General features: G+C 43.1%; 1 protein-coding gene across 1 annotated transcript in view; it reads right to left on the minus strand.

Annotated features, from left to right (window-relative positions):
• Nucleotides 1–26187, minus strand: part of LOC140732837 (protein LEG1 homolog) — a 37310-nt gene that overhangs the window by 9214 nt on the left and 1909 nt on the right. Inside the window, exons 2-3 of the mRNA XM_073055472.1 lie at nt 20450–20536; nt 9897–10081 (exon numbers count right to left, since the gene is read on the minus strand). Of these exons, the coding sequence (XP_072911573.1) occupies nt 9897–10081; nt 20450–20536 (272 nt within the window). The remainder of the gene's footprint in view (nt 1–9896; nt 10082–20449; nt 20537–26187) is intronic.

The raw sequence follows: 26187 nt of genomic DNA on the forward strand, positions 1-26187 counted from the left end.
TAGTATCTATCAGTGGATTATGGACTTCCTGACAGGAAGGAAGCAGTGTGTAAGGCAGGACTCCTACTTGTCCAATCCATTGTCTATAAGCAAAGGCTCTCCACAAAGCTGTGTCCTTTCATCCCTTCTATTTTCACCCTATACAAATGTCCATACTATCACAGACAAATCCATTAAAATCCTAAAGCTCGCTGATGACGTGACTGTAGCTGGTCTCATTTTTAATATGATGCAACCAGCTATCAAAGAGAGGTAAACCGTCTTTCATATGGAGTACTGATAACAACTTGGAGCTTAATGCTATCAAGTCAGGGGAAATGGGGGTATTGGAGTATAAAATATTATGGAGTATAAAACTTGTATTATTTGCTGTGCAACCACAACTATGTGAAATGCTAAAAACTATGTGGAATGCTAGAGACAATGGTGTGTTAGTATATGCTAGTGAGAGGTGGCTGGGAGAGGTAGTCAGCTTTGAAGTTGGCTATGTGCTAAACTTGTATTATTTGCTGTGTAACCAAAACTATGTGAAATGCTAAAGACAATGTTAATATATGCTAATGAGAGGTAGTCAGCTTTGAAGTTTGCTATGTGCTCTGCATGTATCCAATTGAATGTAGACGACAATGGTGTGGTAATAAAAGGTAGCTAAGAGATGTTTTGCTTTGAACTTGTCTGCTGTGTAACTAAAGCTATGTAGTCAGCCTTGATGTAGATTATGTAGTTTGAACTTGTTATTTGAAATCTTAAGAATGTAGGAGACAATATGTGTTAATAAAAGGTAGCTAAGAGATGTAGACTAGAACATGAATAAGTCAATAGGTAAAAACAATAGTGGCGGATGTACTTGTGATATGCACCTGTAGACCGCTTGGATATGTTAATGCAGCTAAACCAGGAGATTGCTTTAAAAAGCTGCTGTGTCCGAGAATCGGTAGACAATCAGAGACTAGCTCAATGACTGTCTCAGCTTTGATTTGCAAATTAAAGTTTAACCCTTCTTGAAGAATCTTCTGCGTCTCCTGGTCATTTGTAAGGCATGAAAAACCACGACAGGGGGTGACTTCCACCAACAGCCCCCTACCTGGTCCCCCTTTGGAAATTAATAGTCAGTCTGTGTCTGTGGTCGAGTCATTCAAATTCCTGGGGACTACCATTACCAATATATTGAAGTGGGACAAGTGTGTTATACTCATCACTAGGGAAGGCCAGCAGAAATTGTTCTTCCTATGCCAGCTTAGGAAGCTTATCATCTTAGGAAATATCCTGATGAGTTCTTATTCAGCTATCACTAAGAGTGTTGTGACCACCTCCATCACTGTTTGGTTTCCTGCCACCTCCTCCCAAGTCCAGGTCCAGTGGCAGCAAAAGGTTCCCTCAGCAGCAAAGACCATTAGCTGTTAGCTACCAACGTTGCCAGAGTGAAGAGAAGAGCTGGAAAAATTACTGCCGGCTCCCCCAACAGTAACAGTCACCTATTCACCAAATTGTCATCAGGGAGATGCTACAAGTCCATCACCACCAGGACCACACATTGTCTCTGAAGCTTTTTTCCTGTAGCTATCCAGCTTCTCAATGAAACCCACTCCAGTGTAACACCCTAACTGTCCCTACACATCTGTTAAGTGGTCTTTCCTGCTCTTCTTGTTCTGTCAATAATTATTTAGTTTGTTCATATGTTCACATTTATTTAAATTTGATTATTGACATTTGCACTAATTGTTGATTGCCCATGGCAGTTTCCACAATTGTCTTGGAAATTGTTTGATGTTATTGTACCATCTGTTATGTTATTGTCCTGAGTTTTACGCTTGGCACCAAACCACAATTTATTCTGGTATCACAAAATGCTGGTGGAACGCAGCAGGCCAGGCAGCATCTGTAAGAAGAAGCACTGTTGATGTTTCGGGCCGAGACCCTTCGTCAGGACTAACCGAAAGGTAAGATAGTAAGAGATTTGAAAGTAGTGGGGGGAGGGGGAAATGCGAAATGATAGAAGACCGGAGGGGGTGGGATGAAGCTAAGAGCTGAAAAGGTGATTGGCGAAAGTGATACAGGGCTGGAGAAGGGAAAGGATCATGGGACGGGAGGCCTCAGGAGAAAGAAAGGGGGAGGGGGGAGCACCAGAGGGAGATGGAGAACAGGCAGAGTGATGGGCAGAGAGAGTGAGAAAAAAACGAACAACTAAATATGTCAGGGATGGGGTAAGAAGAGGAGGAGGGGCATTAACAGAATTTAGAGAAGTCAATGTTCATGCCATCAGGTTGGAGGCTACCCAGCCGGTATACAAGGTGTTGTTCCTCCAACCTGAGTGTGGATTCATCTTGACAGTAGAGGAGGCCATGGATAGACATATCAGAATGGGAATGGGACGTGAAATTAAAATGTGTGGCCACTGGGAGATCCTGCTTCCTCTGGCGGACCAAACGCAAGTGTTCAGCGAAACGGTCTCCCAGTCTGCGTCAGGTCTCACCAATATAAGGCCACACTGGGAGCACCGGATGCAGTATACCACACCACCCGACTCACAGGTGAAGTGTCACCTCACCTGGAAGGACTGTCTGGGGCCCTGAATGGTGGTGAGGTAGGAAGTGTAAGGGCAGGTGTAGCACTTGTTCTGCTTACAAGGATAAGTACCAGGAGGGAGATTGGTGGGAAGGGATGGGGGGGATGAGTGGACAAGGGAGTCGCGTAGGGAGTGATCCCTGCGAAAAGCAGAAAGAGGGAGAGAGGGAAAAATTTGCTTGGTAGTGGGATCCCGTTGGAGGTGGCGGAAGTTACGGAGAATTATACGTTGAACCTGGAGACTGGTAGGGTGGTAGGTGAGGACAAGGGGAACCCTATCCCAAGTGGGGTGGCGGGCAGATGGGGTGAGGGCAGATGTGCGGGAAATGGGAGAGATGCGTTTGAGAGCAGAGTTGATGGTGGAAGAAGGGAAGCTCCTTTTTTTTAAAAAAAGGAAGACATTTCCAACCTGGAATGAAAAGCCTCATCCTGAGAGCAGATGCGGCAGAGACGGAGGAATTGTGAGAAGGGGATAGCATTTTTGCAAGAGACAGGGTGGGAAGAGGAATAGTCCAGGTAGCTGTGAGAGTCTGTAGGCTTATAGTAGATATCAGTAGATAAGCCGTCTCCAGAGATGGAGACAGAAAGATCAAGAAAGGGGAGGGAGGTGTTGGAAATCTACTATAAGCCTCTCTCTCTCTCTGCCCATCACTCTGCCTGTTCTCCATCTCCCTCTGGTGATCCCCCCCTCCCCCTTTCTTTCTCCCGAGGCCTCCCGTCCCATGATCCTTTTCCTTCTCCAGCTCTGTATTACTTTCACCAAACACCTTTCCAGCTCTTAGCTTCATCCCACCCCCTCCGGTCTTCTCCTATCATTTCGCATTTCTCCCTCCCCCCACTACTTCCAGATCTCTTAGTATTTTTCTTTTCAGTTAGTCCTGACGAAGGGTCTCCGCCCGAAACGTCGACAGCGCTTCTCCCTATAGATGCTGCCTGGCCTGCTGTGTTCCTTCAGCATTTTGTGTGCGTTGTTTGAATTTCCAGCATCTGCAGATTTCCTCGTGTTTATTCTGCTATGTTTCACATACTGACAATAAAGTAATTCAGATTCTGATTCAGATGACAAACAACAACGGATCCAGTACCAATCCCTGCGGCACACCACGAGTCACGGGCCTCCAGTCAGAGAGGCAACCACCTACAACCACTCCCTGGCTTCTTCCACCAAGCCAGTGTCTGATCCAATTTATCACCTCATTGTCAATGTCAAGTGACTGAATCATCTTGACCAATCATGCAGGACCTTGTTATAGCCCTTACTAAAGTCCATCTCAACAACATCTATTGCCTGGTTCCTGGTAACTTCCTTGAAAAACACTATTACATTGGTTGGACACAACTTACCACTCACAAAGCCATGTTAACTATTCCTAATCAGTCCCTGTCTATCCAAAAACTTTTATATCTGGTCTCTTAGAATACCTTCCAGTAACTTTCCCACTACTGATGTCAGACTCACTGGCCTATAATTTCCTGGCTTATTCTTAAAGTCTTTCTTAAATATCGGAAGTACATTAGCTATCAAACTAAGGCATTGGTATCAAGAGTTTACAAGTTCCCAAAGATACACAAGGAGGGCTATCTGAGGCCTGTCATCAGAGGGATAGATTCTCCAACTTACTACCGTGCTAAGCAATTAATTACCATGCGGTCTCCCTTTGTTGGGGGCTGTGAGCATCACATCACCAGAATCAGAATCAGATTTATTATCACCGGCATGTGACATGAAATTTGTTAACTTAGCAGCAGCAGTTCAAAACAATACATAATATAGAAGAGAAAAAAAAACACCAAATAAATAATAAATAAGTAAATTAATTACAGTATATGTATATTGAATAGATTTTTTTTTAATGCTTAAACAGAAATACTGTATATTAAAAAAAAGTGAGGTAGTGTCCAAAGATTCAATGTCCATTTAAGAATCCGCTGGCAGAGAGGAAGAAGCTGTTCCTGAATCGCTGAGTGTATGCCTTCAGGTTTCTGTACCTCCTACCTGATAGATAGATAGATAGATAGATAGATAGATAGATAGATAGATACTTTATTCATCCCCATGGGGAAATTCAACTTTTTTCCAATGTCCCATACACTTGTTGTAGCAAAACTAATTACATACAATACTTAACTCAGTAAAAAATATGATATGATCTAAATCACTATCTCAAAAAGCATTAATAATAGCTTTTAAAAAGTTCTTAAGTCCTGGCGGTAGAATTGTAAAGCCTAATGGCATTGGGGAGTATTGACCTCTTCATCCTGTCTGAGGAGCATTGCATCGATAGTAACCTGTCACTGAAACTGCTTCTCTGTCTCTGGATGGTGCTATGTAGAGGATGTTCAGAGTTATCCATAATTGACCGTAGCCTACTCAGCGCCCTTCGCTCAGCTACCGATGTTAAACTCTCCAGTACTTTGCCCACGACAGAGCCCGCATTCCTTACCAGCTTATTAAGACATGAGGCGTCCCTCTTCTTAATGCTTCCTCCCCAACACGCCACCACAAAGAAGAGGGCGCTCTCCACAACTGACCTATAGAACATCTTCAGCATCTCACTACAGACATTGAATGACGCCAACCTTCTTAGGAAGTACAGTCGACTCTGTGCCTTCCTGCACAAGGCATCTGTGTTGGCAGTCCAGTCTAGCTTCTCGTCTAACTGTACTCCCAGATACTTGTAGGTCTTAACCTGCTCCACACATTCTCCATTAATGATCACTGGCTCCATATGAGGCCTAGATCTCCTAAAGTCCACCACCATCTCCTTGGTCTTGGTGATATTGAGACGCAGGTAGTTTGAGTTGCACCATATCACAAAGTCCTGTATCAGTTTCCTATACTCCTCCTCCTGTCCATTCCTGACACACCCCACTATGGCCGTGTCATCAGCGAACTTCTGCACATGGCAGGACTCCGAGTTATATTGGAAGTCTGATGTGTACAGGGTGAACAGGACCGGAGAGAGTACGGTTCCCTGCGGCGCCCCTGTGCTGCTGACCACCGTGTCAGACCTACAGTCTCCCAACCGCACATACTGAGGTCTATCTGTCAAGTAGTCCACTATCCAATCCACCATGTGAGAGTCTACTCTCTCACTGGTGACAGTGAGAAAAGGACATGCCCTGGGGGCTGGAGGTCCTTAATAATGGACGCTGCCTTTCTGAGACACCGCTCCCTAAAGATGTCCTGGGTACTTTGTAGGCTAGTACACAAGTTAGAGATGACTAGATTTACAACCTTCTGCAGCTTCTTTCGGTCTTCTGCAGTAGCCCCTCCATACTAGACAGTGATGCAGCCTGTCAGAATGCTCACCACGGTACAACTATAGAAGTTTTTGAGCGTATTCGTTGACATGCCATATCTCTTCAAACTCCTAATAAAGTATAGCAGCTGTCTTGCCTTCTAACTACATCGATATGTTGGGACCAGGTTAGATCCTCAGAGATCTTGGCACCCAGGAACTTGAAACTGCTCACTCTCTCCACTTCTGATCTCTCTATGAGGATTTGTATGTGTTCCTTCATCTTACCCTTCCTGACGTCCACAATCAGCTCTTTCGTCTTACTGACGTTGAGTGTCAGGTTGTTGCTGCGTCATCACTCCACTAGTTGGCATATCTCACTCCTGTACACCCTCTCGTCACCACCTGAGATTCTACCAACAATGGTTGTATTGTCAGCAGATTTATAGATGGTATTTGAGCTGTGCCTAGCCACACAGTCATGTGTATAGAGAGAGTAGAGCAGTGGACTAAGTACACACCACTGGGGTGCACCAGTGTTGGTCATCAGCGAGGAGGATATGTTATCACCAATCCACTCAGATTGTGGTCTTCCAGTTAGGAAGTCGAGGATCCAATTGCAGAGGGAGGTACAGAGGTCCAGGTTCTGCAACTTCTCAATCAGGATTGTGGGAATGATGGTATTAAATGCTGAGCTATAGTCGATGAACAGCATTCTGACATAGGTGCTTGTATTGTCCAGGTGGTCTAAAGCTGTGTGGAGAGTCATTGAGATTGCGTCTGCTGTTGACCTATTGTGGTGATAAGCAAATTGCAATGGGTCCAGGTCCTTGCTGGGGCAAGAGTTCAATCTAGTCATGACCAACCTCTCAATTCTAGTCATGACCAACCTATAATTCGACCAACTTCATAAAAATGATAACCAACATCCAGCCGACCCCAGAGGACATAATGGTCAGTTTCGACATGATGCTCCTAGTCATGAGAGTTCCCATTAAGGACAGTTTGGTCCTCCTGCGGTCAAGGTTTGACCTTTTTGAACATCCCCTTACATCAATGTACTTCCTCTATAAGGGGAACTACAATGATCAAATGGACAGAGTGGCCATGGATTCGTCTTTGTTGCCAGCTATTGCTAATTTCTACATGGAGGACTTTGAAGAGAGGACTTTGTGTTCATCACCCTTATACCCCAAAAGCTTCTTCAGATACAGTGAAGTCATGTTCATAGTGTATCCTCATAGACTCCTGGCACTCCTGCAGTTCACAACCATCTGAACAGCATACATCCAAACATTCAATTTATGATGAAGATGGAGAAGAATGGTTGCCTCTCATTCCCGGTCATTCTAATAGCAGACAGTAGCCTCAGGCATGACATCTATCGGAAACCCACTCACACGCACTTATACCTCAGCAATAACAGCACCATCACACCTCCCAATATAGAACAATTCTTTCTACTTTGATTAACTGTGCAAAACCATTTCAAACCTGGAGAATCTCCACAAGGATTCAGGAGGATTACACACAACATTCCTACTGAACGGTATCACTCGGGCCCTTAAATGGAAAACCAGTAAACCTCACAACAAGGAGGAACCTGTCGTTAGCCTGCCTTCCCTATACTCCCACGGTTTCTGGAAGGATCACCAGGATCCTGAAGAAAAACTGGATTAATACCATCCACAAAGCCATCATGAAGCTCAAGTCACAGCTTATGTGGGTCAAAGATAACCTGGCGTTTACAGGATCCCTGTGAATGCAGAGCAGCGTATATCAGCCAGACAGGATCAAGGAGCACAGGAGGTGCATCCGTTTGGATTACCCACAGAAATCAGCAGTAGCAGAACATTGCATTCACAATAGCCATAGGATTGACTTTGATGGCACAAAACCACTGTACCACTCCAATGGGTTTTGGGACTGGCTGGGGAAGGAAGCCATTGAAATAAAATAGAGGAAAAGAATTTTAACAAAGACCAAGATCTCACTCTAAGTAAGAACAAGAATTCGATTGTAAAGAAGATGAGAGAGTAGAAATCTGATTGGATGAGGACTATCCGATCAGGAGGGACAGACTAGAGGGTTATAAATATCACCAGGATAGACATGTGCAGGCATCATCCCTGATGAAAATGGCAGAGATTGTCATCAAAACGTTGGTTACAATTCTTACCTGTACCCGGCTGGAAGCCTGAGAAGAGTTTATTTATCCACCAATCTTCCGGCACCTCACCCATGGCAAAGGATGTTTTAAATATCTCTGCTAAGGCCCCTGCAATTTCTGCGCTAGTCTCCCAGGGTCCAAAGGAACACATTGTCAGGCCCTGGGGATTTATCTACCTTAATTTTCCTCAGGACAGCAAGAACCTCCTCCTTTGCAATCTATGTAGGGTTCATGATCTGTCTATGGCATTGCAGATTCTGCATCCATGTCCCAAATAATGATGTAAGAAATGTAAGACAGAGGTAAGAAATCCAGTTAAGACTTTCCCCATCTCTTTTGGCTCTAGACATTGATTACCACTCTGATCTTCCCAAGGACCAATTTTGTCTCTTGATGTCCTGTTGCCCTTAATATATCTGTAGAAGCCCTTATGATTCTCCTTCACCTTGTCTGCTATGTACCTCCCTTTCCTTAATCAGAGCTTCAAAATCTTTTGAAAACAAAGGTATCCTGAACCTGTTATCCTTGCCTTTTATTCAGACAGGAACATACAAACTCTGTACCCTCAAAATTTCACTTTTGAAGGCTTCCCACTTACCAAATACACATTTGCCAGAAAACAACCTGTCCCAATCCACACTTGCTGGATGCTTCCTCTTGCCATCAAAATGGGCCTTTCTCCAATTTAGAATCTCATCCCGATTCTGGACCTGTCCCAGAATCTGGTGATTTTTGAAAGATTATTACTAATGCCTCCACAATCCCTTCAGCCACCTCTTTCAGAATCCTGGGGTGTAGACCATCTGGTCCAGGTGACTTATTTACCTTCAGATCATTCAGTTTCCCAAAAGCCTTCTCTCTAGTAGTGGTAACTTCACATACTTCTTGACCACTGACACCTGGAAATTGCACTATACTACTAATGACTTCCACTGTGAAGACTGATGCAAAATACTTGTTCAGTTCGTCTGCCATTTCATGTCCCCCGTTACTACTTTGCCGGCATTGTTTTGCAGTGGTGCCTGAAGAAACTTTTAGTATCTTCTTTAATAGTATTGACTAGTTTACTTTTGTATTCCAACTTTACATTCTTAAATAACTTCTTTCGTTCCCTTCTGTTGGTTTTTAAATGCTTCCCAATCCTCTAACTTCCCACTATTTTTTGCTCTATTATATGCCCTCTTTTTGGCTTTTATGTTGGCTTTGACTTAGGTTGTTAGCCACAGTTGTGTCATCTTGCCTTTAGAATAGTTCAGAACAGGTCTGTTTTGTCACTTAAATGAAATGAAATCAAGTGAAATATCTTTATTGTCATTGCTTAGTACAATTTGTCATGCACCAATACAGCAAAAATGAGTTTGCAACCCTCGTACTCAATGCTATAAAACTATAATATTCTAGCTAGTTGTATATTCAGGGAGACATCCCTCAACACTGTACCAAAAGGTATATATTTTGGGTGTCTCAAGATTGTGGAGACAGCCATCAATATTGAATATTCAGAGAGGCTTTGCGAGTTGAGATGTGCTCCCATTATAAATATGTAATTCTGCAAAATTGCCTGTCGACATTAAATGTCATTATAGCTATTGAAATGGTAATTAATTGTTTATTATTGTCTTTGTGTTCAAAATGTATAAAACATTGTGTGACAAGAAGTGAATGAGACTATCGCCAAAAGTTCTGCTGTGTTAAAGAAATAAAATTATATCTCCCAGCTTCAGCTTCTGTGTAGCTCAGTTTGGTTCCCAATCTAAGGCAGCGCATGTCGGAGGCACATTATCAGATACAAGTGACAGGATGTGTTCTTTCTGCCCTGCATGAAAGGTTATCAAGTTACTGTCTGTTCTGTATCTTATAGGTACCACGGTAAGTATATCAATATGTGCAAAATTTCAAAACATTGCAAGTTAGCATACCTGAAATAATGTTGTCCATTTAGACATCATTTCAGGGTTCTGTGCACGGCAGCCAGCTGTGGTGTAGCAAAACTTATCCATGTGTTCTTCAGGTGGCAATATTTTTATTTCAAATGGCCAGTCCTCGAAGAAGCCTGCTTCAACTGCTCCCAGAAAGGGTATTGTAGCCAGATAGTAATTCATACCTAATACAAAAGTACACAGCAAATTATATAAAACTCCTAATATTATTGTCCATAAAGCATGGGGAAAAAAACATTCATGTTAGTCGTCAGTACTTCAAAACCATGTTCAAACAGATCTCAAATTTCAAAGTCAAATTTAAATTTTGAATTTCCAAGTAAGTTGATTACAAAAGTGTGAGTATGTTTCCATATACTGCCTTGTGATTAGTTTTCTTGCAGGCATTTACAGGAGAAAAAAGAATGGGTGGCATGTTGGCGTTGCGGTTAGCACAACACTTTACAGTATAGGCGACCCAGGTTCAGTTTCTGCTGCTGCTTGTTAGGAGTTTGTACGTTGTCTCCCTGAATGTGTGGGTTTCCTCCAGGTGCTCCGGTTTCCTCCCACAGTCCAACAACGTACCAGTTGGTCGGTTAATTGATCATTGTAAATTTTCCCGTGATAAGGTTAGGATTAAATTGGGAGATTGCAGGGTGGCTCAGCTCAAAGGGCCAGAAGGGCCTATTCTGTGCTGTATTTCAATAAAAACAAATTCAAGAGAATCAACAAAAAAACCCATACTGAACATAAACAAAGTCTGGCAAGCAATCAATGATCTCTTTTCACGAGCTACTTGCACTGAGTCTCTTCTCGTTCCTTTCAATTTCCCTTCACAGTTATGAGATGATTTCCCCCTCCTGTCACTTTACTAAGTTTACTATTGTATTTCGATTTACTACTTTTAAAAATGGTAAAAATACAATTTACTATTGTATTTTACTATTGTTGCTATAGTTACTATTGTTACTATAGTTACTATTGTATTTCACATCCAATACCTTGGAGACATCCTCCCAATTATTTAAAATAGATACACTTTGTTCAAAGTTCAAAGGTCATTTATTATCAAAGTTTGTGTAATGTATGGATCTGTTTCTTTTAGAGCAATAAGCCCTCCACCCTAAGCACTCGGTATTGATCTGCTGTCAGCACATGGTGTGTTATCTCTGCATGTGCATTGTTCTCTCTCTCACTGCAATGTGAATACACCAGTTAAAGCCATCTCCCATGAATGTGCTTTAATTTAGTATATATATTAAATTGTACATGTAGCTTAGAAAAATAGAGGGCTATGGGTAACACTAGGTAATTTCTAATGTAAGGACATGTTCAGCACAGCTTTGTGGGCCGAAGGGCCTGTGTTGTGCTGTAGGTTTTCTATGTTTCTAGTATAGTTGTGCATAGACACAACAAATTTGCAACGATTACATACCTGAATGTCAGAAAATATTACGAACTGCACCGACAGTTACAGGACTATACAGGGAGAGTCAAACAGCACGAGAAAGCTGAAGGACCCCCGAGTAACAGAGCTCCCATTGTAAATGTGTAATTCTGCAAAATTATTTAGCACACTAAATTTAAAATGAAAATAATGCAGCGATGGCTTCAGTTGGGAAAGCTGACAAACTTGATTGTGCTAATGAGGGCTGGGAGTCATATATTGAGAGGGTTGACCTGTATTGTAGCTAAAATGATGTGGAGAAGCAAAAGAAAACTTCTTATCTTAATGGGCCCAAGAAGATACAGTCTCTCATGCAACTTTGTAACCCCTTAAAGGCCAGCAAACAAGATGTTTGACAAAATTGTTATAATCTTTACAAAATCACTTGAGCCCTAAACCACTGGTAATAGCTGAGAGATTTAGATTTTACAAAAGGAACCAGTCAAAAGATGAAAGCCTTTCTGAATATATTTCAGAACTGCGCAAACTTTCCCAGTACTGTGACTTTAGAGATGGACTTTCTGTTGCATTAAGGGACTATGTGGCGTGCATAGTCAAAGCACTCAAATAAGGCCACTGGCAGAAAGATACTTAAACATAAAACATACATTGATCATTGCAATATCATTAGAAACTGCAGCAGAACTACACAAGAGGAGGTTAGAATGTGAAATGCACAAAATGTCCCTGAATGGTGCAAAAAGCCAAAGATGTTATTGATATGGCAAATCCTCCCATGATTCAAATGACTGTTGGCTCAAAGAAAAAGTTTGCAGAAATATCACAGACAAGGTCACATAGAGAGAATGTGCAAGGCCAACAAAAAGCCCAACTGCATGAAAAGTCTCAGACACAAAACTAAGCAAATGCATAGTTGCTGACTGTAAAACAGAATCAGACAACATAGTCTGACAAAGGTGAACTGTCTTACCTAGAACTGCATAGTATGACTGAAAGAGATTACAATAGATGTGTCCGGTGTAAAACTGAAAATGGAGCTGGATACAGGGTCAGCTTTGTCCATATTTCCAGAGGCTGACTACCACAGACTGTTTCCTTACTAAGGCAAAAAAGTGTCTCCCAAAGGCGAATTGGATGTAAGTGTGATATACGGAGGCTAAACACAACAGTTAGAGCTTTATATATTGAAAAGTGGAGGGCCAGCACTTCTCAGATGTAAATGGTTGAGAAAAATCCAACTGGACTGGCACTCAATCAAAGCTCTCAGTGTGACATCAACTGACAATTGCAGCCCAAATGTTAGCTCCAACCAGAGACTGGCACAGCTGTTTAATGCTAATGAAAAGGTGTTTCAGAAGGGAATAGATAAAGGGATCGAAGACTTGGCCAAAAGCTGCTCAGGATGCAAAAAAGTTCAAAATGCACCCCCACCCCGAGGCACTGTTACACCTGTGAGAGTGGCTGTCTTCACTGTGGTAAGGAATACATATTGACAGCTCTTATTGAATCAGCTCCTCCTAATTTCAGTTTTATCAGTGAGATCAGGTTAAAGAAATGAGGGGGAGGAATAACCGTTCTGTTTAATAATTCTTATCAGTGTAAGCAGATATCAAATGGAACATTTGTATCTTTCGAGTATCTCGCTCTTCAGTTGAAATCTTCCCATTATGCCGTGTGGTTTATTTTTTAAATACTTAAAGGCACCAAAATATTGTTCAACCTTTTGCTGGTGACTTTGCTGACCCACTGTCTAATGTTTGCATTGACTTTGACTGGGTAGTCACTGATGGTGATTTTAATATTCATGTTGACAACCCCAAGAACAGTTCTGTATCCAGATAGTTATGGACTGACGCAGGATGTGACAGGGTGCTGACACAGCAAGGGCCACACCCTTGACAGTCATTTGCAGAAGCCTTAACACTTCTGAGGATGTGGCAACTGATGTTGCTCTTTCTGATCATTTCTGTGTTTTCTTTAAAATTACGTTGTCTCCATTCACTAGTGCTCAAACTGAGGTTATCACAGAATGGTATATCACTAAAAACTCCAAGGCATTTTTCACACAGGCCTTTTCTCACACACCAGCCTTCTCTCCGGCCTCTGTCAATGATCTTGTAGACCATCTCAACTCTAAAGTTACAGGCGTCATCGATGCAATTGCCCCCACAAAAGTAAAAGCAGTTTCTGAGGAGGGAAAAGCACATGGAGGAACACCTTGCTGGTTAAGCTTCAAAAAAGAGAGTGTTGAAAAGCTGAACGCAGGTAAGGGAACACAAAACTCCAGATCCATTACAACATTTATAATGAAACTCTTTGCATCTATAACTTGGAGTTGAGACATACAAGGCAGTTCTTCTCTGGTATTAAGAAAAAACAGCAATAATGCACGTCTTATTTGCTACAGTTGCTACACACGTTATTTACACACATCATCCTGTATCAGTAGCACCTGAACTTCTATCCACCAAGTCATGTAATGACCTTGTGTTCTTTTTTATTGCCAAAATTCAGAAGATTAGACATGCTGTCAGTGTCTCTGCATCAGGTCAGAAGTCAGTGTTATCCAATCACTCACTGAGAACTAATTTAGTTAAGATGACACAGTTCAAACCTATTGCCTATAAAACCTGAGAAGATATTGAGCTACTCCTGAAGTCCTCCTGTTTTTAAATTTGTTTTTAATTGCATGGCGCCAGACATTCTGCAAATAATCAACGCTTCTCTTCTATCAGGCCGTTTCCTAAAAGCCCTGAAAACTGCAGTTATTAAACCTCTTCTGTAAAAAAACAACCCTAGATGCCTCAGTAATTATTAAGTATAGGCCTATATCAAAGTTACCATGTTTAAGTAAAATCATTGAAAATGTTGTTTACAAGCAACTTATCAGCTTTTTGGCACTAAGCAAATGGACGTTTTCCAGTCGGGATTTCAACACCGTAACACTGAGACTGTTCTGGTCAAGGTTTCAAATGACATCCGCTTAAACCATGATGATGATAAAATTTCACTTTTGGTTCCACTGGATCTCAGAGCTGCTTTTGACACAGTTGACCATGGCATATTACTGGACAGACTGGAAAACTGGGTGGGACTTTCTGGTACAGTCCTAAAATGGTTTAAATCATATTACAGGACAGAGACTATTTTGTATTATTGGTAGCTGCATATCTATCTGAACAAAAATGAGATGCAGAGTGCCTCAAGGGTCCATACTAGTACCTCTTTATTTAACATATACATGCTCCCTCTAGCTCAAATCATGGTAAGCAATTTAATTATGCGGGTGACACTCATATTTATATAATAGTTTCATTAAGTGACTATGGTACCATACAATCACTAAAAAACTGCATTGAACAAACCTCTGATTGGATGAGCCAAAATTCCCTCCGGTTAAACACAGAGAAAACTGAAGTAATTGTTTTTGGTCCCAAAAAGAACAATTAAAAGTCAGTGCTCACTTAGAATCCCTGTCATTACCGACCACAAACCAAGCCAGAAACCTTGGTGTTGTGATTGTCTAGTTCTTAAATTTTAACTGCCACATTAAGACAATTACAAAGTCAGCCTACTACCATCTTAAATATACAGTGTAAGTTTAAGGGCTTATGTCTCAGCAATATCTAGAAAAGCTCATCCATACATTTATTTTTAGTAGGCTTGACCACTGTAATGGTGTTTTCAGAGGTCTCTGTAAAAAATCCCTCAGACAGCTGCAGTTCATTCAGAACGCTTCTGCTAGAGTCCTCACTAAGATCAAGAAAGTAGAACACATCACTCCAGTCTCAGGTCGCTACACTGGCTTCTTGTCTGTCAGAGGATTAACTTCAAAATATTACTACTGGTTTATAAAGCACTGAATGGTCTAAGACCAAACTACATTTCCGATCTCCTTCTGCATTATGAACCTTCCCGAGTTCTCAGGTTGTCTGGGGCGAGTCTGCTTACAGTCCTCAGGGTCAAAACTAAACATGGTGAAGCAGCTTTTAGTTACTATGCTCCACATATCTGGAATAACCTTCCAGTGGATCTGGTCTGCCCCAACTTTAAGCTCTTTCAAATCGAGGCTTGAATCTTTTCTTTTCGCTGTAGCTTTTAATTTGAATCTCCTGCTCTGTAAATTCTCTTTATCATATCTATTTTTGTGTGATTTTATTCTCTTATATATTCTGAAATTTGATATTTGATTGTTTATATCTTGTTGTATGTAAAGCACTTTGAACTGCCTTGTGTTTGGAAGGTGCTATACAAATAATCCTGCTTGTTAATGGACCACAATACACATCAGAAGAATTCTGACTGTTCATGAAGAAAAATGACATCAGGCATTTCAAGTCAGCTCCTCACCACCCAGCAATAAAAGGGCTAGCGAAAGGTTTATCCAAACCTTCAAAAAGTCCATTAAAAAGATGGATAAGGAGGACATTTCTTTATGTAACTCACTGTAAGGATTCACTGCTAATGAAATGGTTTCTCTGTAATGTTTACTGCTGAGGTAACGGTTTCTCTGTAGCAGCAATGTTTGGGTTATGGCTGGAGATAACAGTTCTGCAATATGCATGTCAGCCAATCTGTCTTGTGGACCTGGAAGGATACTTTTCGTGGTCTTTGGTCGAGGAGAGATGAAGAGGGAAGACATGTGTGGAGAGAGCTGGTAGACCACTGGATGGAGTAGACTGGGATCTGAGGGCCTGAAGGTCGGCGACGTTCGGAGGAGATCCATGGTGGAAGAATGACTACTGAGTGAGCTCCAACGTGCACTTTTGACTTTTCTTTGAAATGGGCCCTTTTTTTATTTTCATTACTAACCTTATATTCAGATTAAGATTCATAAAGTTCAATCATTTAATCATGGCGTATCGTCTGATATTTTGCGTTGTGGGTTTGTAACTGGGCAGTACATTACACACATCCACACAAACGGGAATTCTCAGTTTGGCAGGGCCAGAGGCTGTTTTCCCCTGGATGAACGCGAGCTAGCCGAGCTTGAGGTTACGTTTACAGCGCAAGGTGGATGACTTCCTTTTTGTATATTGGAACTTTGTTCATGCGATGACAAATCATGAGCAGGAATCTGAGATCTCACATAGACCCCTGAAACCAGATCTATGGAGGGAAGTGCAGAATAAACAGTTCAGCCTGTTGCCAACTGAAACAGCAAGGAGCTTTGAGATTGGACAGATTTGTCTCCTTACAGGCAGCCACCAAGCAAAGAAACCCGATGAATCTAATTTTAAAAAGAAGACGATCATACACCCGACGTGCAGAAAACATCATATAAACAATAAAAGGAAGCAAATAGCATTCAGAATTGAAATTCGCAAAAGTGAGTCCACAACCACGAAACTAGTCATCATAGCAGCCAGTTAGTTGCAGGCTGCAGCCTCAGTTCGGCGTGGAGATGAGTAAATCTTGTGGAGCAGTGGGCTGAACTCCTGCCTGTCACTCGCCTCCAGCCCTGACACCCTGACCTTTTCAATCTGGCTCGGTGCTAAATCGGCCTAACAGTGGGTCGATTCTTGCTCTCGGACCCTGCCCCTTCCACTTAGCTATGTTCTCGGGCCTGGAGCTCACTGCCTCTATTCGGCCCATACCTGGCTTTTTCAATTTGGCCCTGTGTTCAATTCAGCCAAAACTCTGCTTGTTCCTCACTCCTGGGCCTGGGTACCGCCACTTTGACTCTGCCTCGCCCCAGTTCTGCCATTTTGAATCACCTCTACGCCTGCTGCAGCAGCCAAGCATGTAATTAATAAAGTAGTAGTGCAATCTCTCGAGTCAAGTATGATGTTCTCCTAAGGGGTTGTCTATTGGTGGGTCCTCAGGTGTTTGTAGAGACTGATCCAGGATCCACGTGCAGTGTGGGAAGAGTAAGTGGTGGCTGAGGTAAGTGGTTGGGTCTTCTGGTTGTTCAGTCTCTCCTTTTGTTGTTATCTTTGAAGTGTTTCCTTTGCCCACCAGGCACTTGTAGTCCTTCCTTCAAATGGGAGTAAACAATCTGTTTTGCGGAGATGCGAGTTAGACGTCTGATGTTGTTTCATTCCTATTGTAGTCTATGTCACGTGGGTAGCAATTCTGTTGTAAGATCATACATACATTCCAGCTTTCAGTCTGCAGCCGTCCCCTCATAATGTGAAATAGCACAGTGGGAAGTATTTACAACCGTGGCCGCTAAGTGGGTATTCACTGCAGCACAGTGGGTGGTAACTGGATTGTATGTGGAGCAAGGTGCATTTCAACCACCCCTGAAGCCAGTGTATTTGTGTGAGTAACCGGTTCAGTTTCTGATCAACGGTAACCTGCAGGGTGTTAACGGCAGGCAGAAAGGTGTGAAATTTCAAGTGGATTAGTTATATACTCTTACGTGTTGGAGATGGACATTACTTGGCACTTGTGTACACTCTAATTACAAGTACTTAACTTGAACCTTTTTGCATGTGTTCAGCACTTCTGTCTGAAAATGTTTGCATGCAGTTATAATGGGCTGGGCTCCACTATCTTTGAGGGTGTTCATGTAACTGTGCTTGATTAGTAGCTAATTAGTTTAGTTATCCACTCTCATTCACAAGTGGGTGTGGAGGATATGCAGAGTTTTGATCTAGTCATTTGCTTGCATGCTTCCAGTCTATAGACCTGATAAAAGGTCTTTGTCCAAAGCATCGACTGTTTATTCCTCTCCATAGCTGCTGCTGAGTTCCTCCAGCATTTTGTGTGCGTTGCTCTCCAATTCCAGCATCTTCAGGATCTCTTGTGGCCAGTCTACAGGATGCTGTTTCTGACATTTAACACACCCATTGTACTCCAATTGGAGCTTCACCAAGGTCCCACCACATACTTAACTGCATTCCCATTGGTTCTGGCCATTTTTATCACATTCATAATTTAGGCAGTGTTGATCTTTGACTTGACTAGTGAGGGAGATGCCACAAGATTACAGGTTGTGTTAAAATACAAATCGACTGCTCCTGACAACCCGCAATTCATCTCACTCACCAAGGTCACCCAACACAACTGACAATTCCCTTTGTATGAATACAGACTGTATAGGAACCATTCCTACCACTGCAGTTGTGGACAGCAGTTAGATCTGGCGCATTGGGCAAGAGAAGGACTTGTAGGATCAGTGGTTTCCTCACTGATCAGACGCAGACCCAAACTGAGAGCTGCATCCTTTAGGACTTGGACAGTCTGCTCATTAATGATGCTACTGAAACCACGCTGGGCACATTCTGTGGTTTTGCTGACATTAATGCTTCTTCCAAGTGATGTTCAACATGGATGAGTACTGATTTGTCAGCTGAACAAAGGTAGTAGGAGGTACCTATTCACCAGGAGGCTCCCTTACCTTTGAACTTATGCCATGAAACCTCTTGGCATTCCAATAACCTTACTGAGAACTCCCAGTGTGAATTCCTTCCACTCCGCCCAGCAGGTTGTTTCTATTAGTGGATGATAGTGATGCAGATTCAAGCATAGGCTGAAAGTATCACCTTGAGCTGTGGGATGACTCTCTCATTCAGCATAGACAATAGACAATAGGTGCAGGAGTAGGCCATTTGGCCCTTCGAGCCAGCACCGCCATTCAATGTGATCATGGCTGATCGTCCACAATCAGCACCCCGTTCCTGCCCTCTCCCCATATCCCTTGACTCCGCTATCTTTAAGAGCTCTATCTAACTCTTTCTTGAAAGCATCCAGAGAATTGGCCTCCACTGCCTTCTGAGGCAGAGCATTCCATAGATCCACAACTCTCTGGGTGAAAAAGTTTTTCCTCAACTCTGATCTAAATGGCCTACCAATATCCAAAGATTACAGACAATATAGTTCCTTAATGTTGTTATAACTGGAGGGTGGTAATGGGGACAAGCTCCCTCTACCTATTAAATGCTCCAGATGGCATGCACCTCAAAGAGCTTCTGACAACCAAGTTCAGCTCCTGGCCTTCATGTGTGGTTTAGCTACTAAGCCTGGGGAACCATTTCTACTGACAGGAGAAGGGGCAAGGGGGAGGGAGGGTTACTGCCACCTTAAAACCAGTCGCTTCGGGCAGCTGGGGATCGTTACCCATGGTTGACAGCTAATCTAGGAGAAGGAAAGCTCTGATCTCAAAGCTGTGGCTATAACCTCTTATGAGGAAAGCTTCGGGAGTAAGCCCTGAGGGAAAAATCCAGAGCTGGAGTCCCTAAGGCAGTCCTACATTGAGTTCAATGTTGACTGGCAACTCCCATGATGTTTCTGGTACCAAACTGTATCGGTCTCTGCCGTTCCCTTGGGTTCATCAGATGCATGGAACGGGGAGCTTGCTACATGGGCAACAGCTTGCTCTCCATATCGTACTGGCCAGACTTGCATATCTAGACAGCTAGGACACAATCTCCATGGTCAACTTTGACCAACGGAGGCCCTTACCACATTGAGAATATTGAGACAGCAGGTTATGTTACCATTCTCCTATGGTCCACTCTCTTCGATCAGATTCCTTCCTCTCTAGCCCGCTATCTTTCTCACCCACCTGGTTCACCTATCACGTTCTAGCTATCCTCCTTCCCCTTCCCTTACTTTTTTTATTCATTTCCAGTCCTGAAGAAGGTCTCAGCCTGAAACTTTGACTGCTTATTCATTTCCATAGATGCTGCCTGACTCCAGCATTTTGTGTGTGTTGCTGTGGATTTCCAGCATCTGCTGACTTTCTCACGTTTATGTGCTATCATCATGCCTGAATCCAACATCTGGGGCTGAGGTTAATGCCAGGACATCGATTTGGTTTTAATCATTATAGAGTACGTGGTGTTCTTCGGGAGCACAATGGAGTATTAATTTCTACTTGTACACCGACAATCCCACGCTTTGCTTCAGCACCTCTTTGGGTATCAGAGGATGCAAACTGTTTGGGAGTTCATCCAACAAATACTGGACCAATCAGAATTATTCTGAATCAACAACTCAGCACAGTTTAAAAGTGACATATTGTCCAAGAGCCATGGAATCACAGAATCATGTCGCACATTTTGAATTAATCCTTGCAATGCAGCTACTCAGAATCATATTTTAATATGAAATCATCTAATGACTGTATAAGCATCATAGAATATTTGATTCTTCCATGCACATTTGCTAAAGCAGTCAACAGAAGTATGTTACTTACAAGACCACCAGCTTCTTGTAGAGATGCACAGTGGGTCACCAAACCTTTGGCCGCAGGATGAGTCGTTGGATGGGTCTGCTAACCTACCTAGTATAATATGACAGATATTCAACAGTAAATAAGCTTTAAAATAACTGAACAATCATACAAATGATTTATTCATTGAAGATTATAACGATAAGGCAAACGCATTTTTAAGACGTAGATTTAAATAACTAAACTGCTTCCTTGCCCAGAGCCCTGTGCAAAAGGTTCAAAAAGGTGGCCAGATAAACTCTAGCTCATAATTATAATTAGTGATACCCAAGGAGGTGCTAAAGCAGAATATGGATAAACTCATGTAGGTCACTGGCTGTGTTCCTCCGGCAGTTTAACGGGGGCACGACTGTGCAAGCGCGTGTAAGTCGAACCGTGAGGCAGCGGGTGTATTTAACGAGAACTGTTAGACGGAGCGGGCAACGTTGTAGCGGGCGACGGAGTAGTGGGAGACAGAGTAGGAAGGCTTTGTCTCGAGAGGCTTTGGCGAGCAGAAGCAGAGGACGAGCTTCACTCCAAGTGAGGTAAGGCCGGGTAAGTTCCTTTAAAAGGAGAAAGTTTCAAAAGTTGAGGCAAGTATTGGGTAGGTCATAGCAGCTGAGATCGGCCCGGTGGTTTGTTCATCCTGCAGCATGTGGGAAATCAGGAATACTTCCAGTGTCCCTGACGACTATGTGTGCAGGAAGTGTGTCCAGCTGCAGCTGCTGGCAGACAGCATTAAGCGTCTGGAGCTGCGATTGGATTCATACTGGAGCATCCAAGATGCTGAGAAAGTCGTGAATAGCACGTTCAGTGAGTTGGCCACACCGCAGGTAAAGGCTACACAGGCAGAAAGGGAAGGGGTGGCCACTAGACAGCATAGCAGTAGGCAGGTAGTGCAGGAGTCCCCTGAGGTCATCTCCATCCTAAACAGATATACTGTTTTGGATACTGTTGGGGGAGATGTCTCATGAGGGGAAGGCAGCAGCAGCTGAGTTCATTGCACCATGGGTGGCTCTGCAGCACAGGAGGGAAGGAAAAGGAGTTGGAGAGCTATAGTGATAGGGGATTCGATTGTAAGGGGAATAGATAGGAGTTTCTGTGGCCGCAAACGAGACTCCAGGATGGTATGTTGCCTCCCTGGTGCAAGGGTCAAGGATGTCTCTGAGCAGCTGCAGGACATTCTGGATTGGGAGGGTGAACAGCCAGTGGTCGTGGTACCAACGATATAGGTAAAAAACGGGATGAGGTCCTACAAGGTGAATTTAGGGGGTTAGGAGATAAACTAAAAAGTAGGACCACAAAGGTAATAATCTCTGGATTACTACCAGTGCCACGTGCTAGTCAGAGTGGAAATAGGAGGATATTTCAGATGAATACGTGGCTTGAAAAATGGTGCAAGGGGGAGGGATTCAAATTTCTGGGGCATTGGAACCAGTTCTGGGGGAGGTGGGACCGGTATAAACAGGACGGTCTGCACCTGGGCTGGACTGGAACCAATGTCCTGGGGGTGCGTTTGCTACTGCTGTTCAGGAGGCTTTAAACTAATGTGGCAGGGGGATGGGAACAAGTGCAGGGAGACAGAGGGGTGTAAAATGAGGGTAGAAGCAAAAAGTAGTAAGGCGAAAAGTAAAAGTGGCAGGTAGGCAAATCCAGGGCAAAAAGCAAAAAGGGCCACTTTTCGACATAATTGTATAAGGGCTAAGAGTGTTGTAAAAACAAGCCTGAAGGCTTTGTGTGTCAATGGGAGGAGCATTTGTAACAAGGTGGATGAATTGAATGTGCAGATAGTTATTAATGAATATGATATAGTTGGGATCACAGAGACATGGCTCCAGGGTGACCAAGGATGGGAGCTGAACATCCAGGGATATTCAATATTCAGGAGGGATAGACAGGAAAGAAAAGAAGGTGGGGTAGCATTGCTGGTTCGAGAGGAGATTAACACAATAGAAAGGAAAGACATTAGCCTGGAGGATGTGGAATCGATATGGGTAGAGCTGCATAACACTAAGGGGCAGAAAACGCTGGTGGGAGTTGTGTACAGACCACCTAACAGTAGTAGTGAGGTTGGGGATGGCATTAAACAGGAAATTAGAAATGCATGCAATAAAGGAACAGTAGTTATAATGGGTGACTTCAATCTACATATAGATTGGGTGAACCAAATTGGTAAGGGTGCTGAGGAAGAGGATTTCTTGGAATGTATGTGGGATGGTTTTCTGTACCAACATGTCGAGGAACCAACTAGAGAGCAGGCCATTCTAGATTGGGTATTGAGCAATGAGGAAGGGTTAGTTAGCAATCTTGTCGTGCGAGGCCCCTTGGGTAAGAGTGACCATAATATGGTGGAATTCTTCATTAAGATGGAGAGTGACATAGTTAATTCAGAAACAAAGGTCCTGAACTTAAAGAAGGGTAACTTTGAAGGTATGAGAATTAGCTAAGATAGACTGGCAAATGATACTTAAAGGGTTGATGGTGGATATGCAATGGCAAGCATTTAAAGATCGCATGGATGAACTACAACAATTGTTCATCCCAGATTGGCAAAAGAATAAACCATGGAAGGTAGTGCAACCATGGCTGACAAGGGTAATTAGGGATAGTATCAAGTCCAAAGAAGAAACATATAAATTAGCAAAAAAAAGCGGCACACCTGAGGACTGGGAGAAATTCAGAGACCAGCAGAGGAGGACAAAGGGCTTAATTAGGAAAGGGAAAAAAGATTATGAGAGAAAGCTGGCAGGGAACATAAAAACTGACTGTAAAAGCTTTTATAGATATGTGAAAAGAAAAAGATTGGTCAAGACAAATATAGGTCCCTTACAGTCAGAAAGAGGTGAATTGATCATAGGGAACAAGGATATGGCAGACCAATTGAATAACTACTTTGGTTCAGTCTTCACTAAGGAGGACATAAATAATCTTCTGGAAATAGTAGGGGACCGAGAGTCTAGTGAGATGGAGGAACTGAGGGAAATACATGTTAGTAGGGAAGTGGTGTTAGGTAAATTGAAGGGATTAAAGGCAGATAAATCCCCAGGGCCAGATGATCTGCATCCCAGAGTGCTTAAGGAAGTAGCCCAAGAAATAGTGGATGCATTAGTGATAATTTTTCAAAACTCTTTAGATTCTGGTTTAGTTCCTGAGGATTGGAGGGTGGCTAATGTAACCCCACTTTTTAAAAAAGGAGAGAGAGAAAAACTGGGGAATTATAGACCAGTTAGTCTGACATCGGTGGTGGGGAAAATGCTTGAGTCGGTTATCAAAGATGTGACAACAGCACCTTTGGAAAGAGGTGAAATCATCGGACAAAGTCAGCATGGATTTCTGAAAGGAAAATCATGTCTGACGAATCTTATAGAATTTTTTGAAGATGTAACCAGTAGAGTGGATAGGGGAGAGCCAGTGGATGTGGTATATTTAGATTTTCAAAAGGCTTTTGACAAGGTCCCACACAGGAGATTAGTGTGCAAACTTAAAGCACACAGTATTGGGGGTATGGTATTGATGTGGATAGAGAATTGGTTGGCAGACAGGAAGCAAAAAGTGGGAGTAAACGGGACCTTTTCAGAATGGCAGGCAATGACTAGTGGGGTACCGCAAGGCTCAGTGCTGGGACCCCAGTTGTTTACAATATATATTAATGATTTAGACGAGGAAATTAAATGCAGCATCTCCAAGTTTGCGGATGACGCAAAGCTGGGTGGCGGTGTTAGCTGTGAGGAGGATGCTAAGAGGATGCAGGGTGACTTGGATAGGTTAGGTGAGTGGGCAAGTTTATGGCAGATGCAATTTAATGTGGATAAATGTGAGGTTATCCACTTTGGTTGCAAGAACAGGAAAACAGATTATTATCTGAACGGTGGCCGATTAGGAAAAGGGGAGGTGCAGTGAGACCTGGGTGTCATTGTACACCAGTCTTTGAAGGTGGGCATGCAGGTACAGCAGGCGGTGAAAAAGGCAAATGGTATGTTGGCATTCATAGCAAAAGGATTTGAGTACAGGAGCAGGGAGGTTCTACTGCAGTGGTACAAGGCCTTGGTGAGACCGCACCTAGAGTATTGTGTGCAGATGTGGTCCCCTAATCTGAGGAAAGACATTCTTGCCATAGAGGGAGTACAAAGAAGGTTCCCCAGATTGATTCCTGGGATGGCAGGACTTTCATATGAAGAAAGACTGGATCGACTAGGCTTATACTCACTGGAATTTAGAAGATTGAGGGGGGATCTTATTGAAATGTATAAAATTCTAAAGGGATTGGACAGGCTAGATGCAGGAAGATTGGTTCCGATGTTTGGGAAGTCCAGAACGAGGGGTCACAGTTTAAGGATAATGGGGAAGCCTTTTAGGACCGAGATGAGGAAAAACTTCTTCACACAGAGAGTGGTGAATCTGTGGAATTCTCTGCCACAGGAAACAGTTGAGGCTGGTTCATTGGCTATATTTAAGAGGAAGTTAGATATGGCCCTTGTGGCTAAAGGGATCAGGGGGTATGGAGAGAAAGCAGGTACAGGGTTCTGAGTTGGATGATCAGCCATGATCATACTGAATGGCGCTGCAGGCTCGAAGGGCTGAATGGCCTACTCCTGCACCTATTTTCTATGTTTCTATGTTTCCTCCCTGTTAGAGGGGTTAGCACATATAGCAAATAACTTCAGCAACTGACTTCAGTCACCAGTCTTGGGATGCGAATCATCATCATCATGTGCCATACTCGGCCAGAGCCTCGGTGACCACTTTCTTCCACTGCGATCTGTCTGCAGTCCAACCTCCTGCATCTTTGGCGGTGAGGCAGGTCCACTTCTTGACGTTGTTGATCCAGGTTGTCCTCTGTCCGCCTCAGGAGCAGCTTCCTTCTACTCTGCCTTCAAGCACAGTGCGTTCCAGTGTGTCATCAGTTCTAGAAATGTGTCCAAAATAGCAAAGTTTCCTTTGGTTAATGGTTTCCAGAAGTATTGGTTTTGTGCCAGTCTTTTCTAGGATGAAATTGTTGGATCTCCTTTCAACGTATGATACCCTGAGGATCCGCCTGCATGTCCACATCTCAAATGCTGCCAACTTCTTTTCATCAGCTGCTTTTTATCACAGCCATATAGGGTTACTGGCCAGATGAGACTCTTGAGGAGATGTATCTTGGCGTCAGTGCTCAGAGATCTATCTTTCCAGATGTTCCAGAGTTTGGTAGTGCTTGTGTATGCCATTGCTAGCCTTCGCCTTATTTCCTTGCTGCATTTGTTTGTGTCATTTAGTTCTGCACCAAGGTATATAAAAGAGGACACTTGTTCGATCTTGTCATTTCCGATGTAGATGTCAGCTTGAATTGCCGTTTTACTTATCACTATAACTTTGGTCTTTTTGCCATTTATCAGCAATCCAAATTCAGCAGAGACTTTTGCAACATTATTGAGTGGTGCTTGTAGGCCTTCTCCTGCTGTGGCTATCAGGGCTGTGTCATCTGCGTATCTCAAGTTACTGACGGTTCTTCCTCCTATTTTAATACCAGTGTTGTCTGGAATTGCCAGTCTCAAGATCACCTCAGTGTAGATGTTAAAAAGGTGTGGAGAAAGGATGCAGCCTTGGCGGACTCCTTTCCCATTCAGTCTCGCCAGATGTGGTCCGAAGGCTGGAGGATTGCGTAGCATACAGCGTTTCTAGAAGAGCCACTAAGTGTGGTGCCACGCCCAGTTGAATCATTGTCGTCCACAGTTTGGTGTATT

This window comes from Hemitrygon akajei, chromosome 9, assembly GCF_048418815.1.
Source record: "Hemitrygon akajei chromosome 9, sHemAka1.3, whole genome shotgun sequence".
NCBI lineage: Eukaryota > Metazoa > Chordata > Chondrichthyes > Myliobatiformes > Dasyatidae > Hemitrygon > Hemitrygon akajei.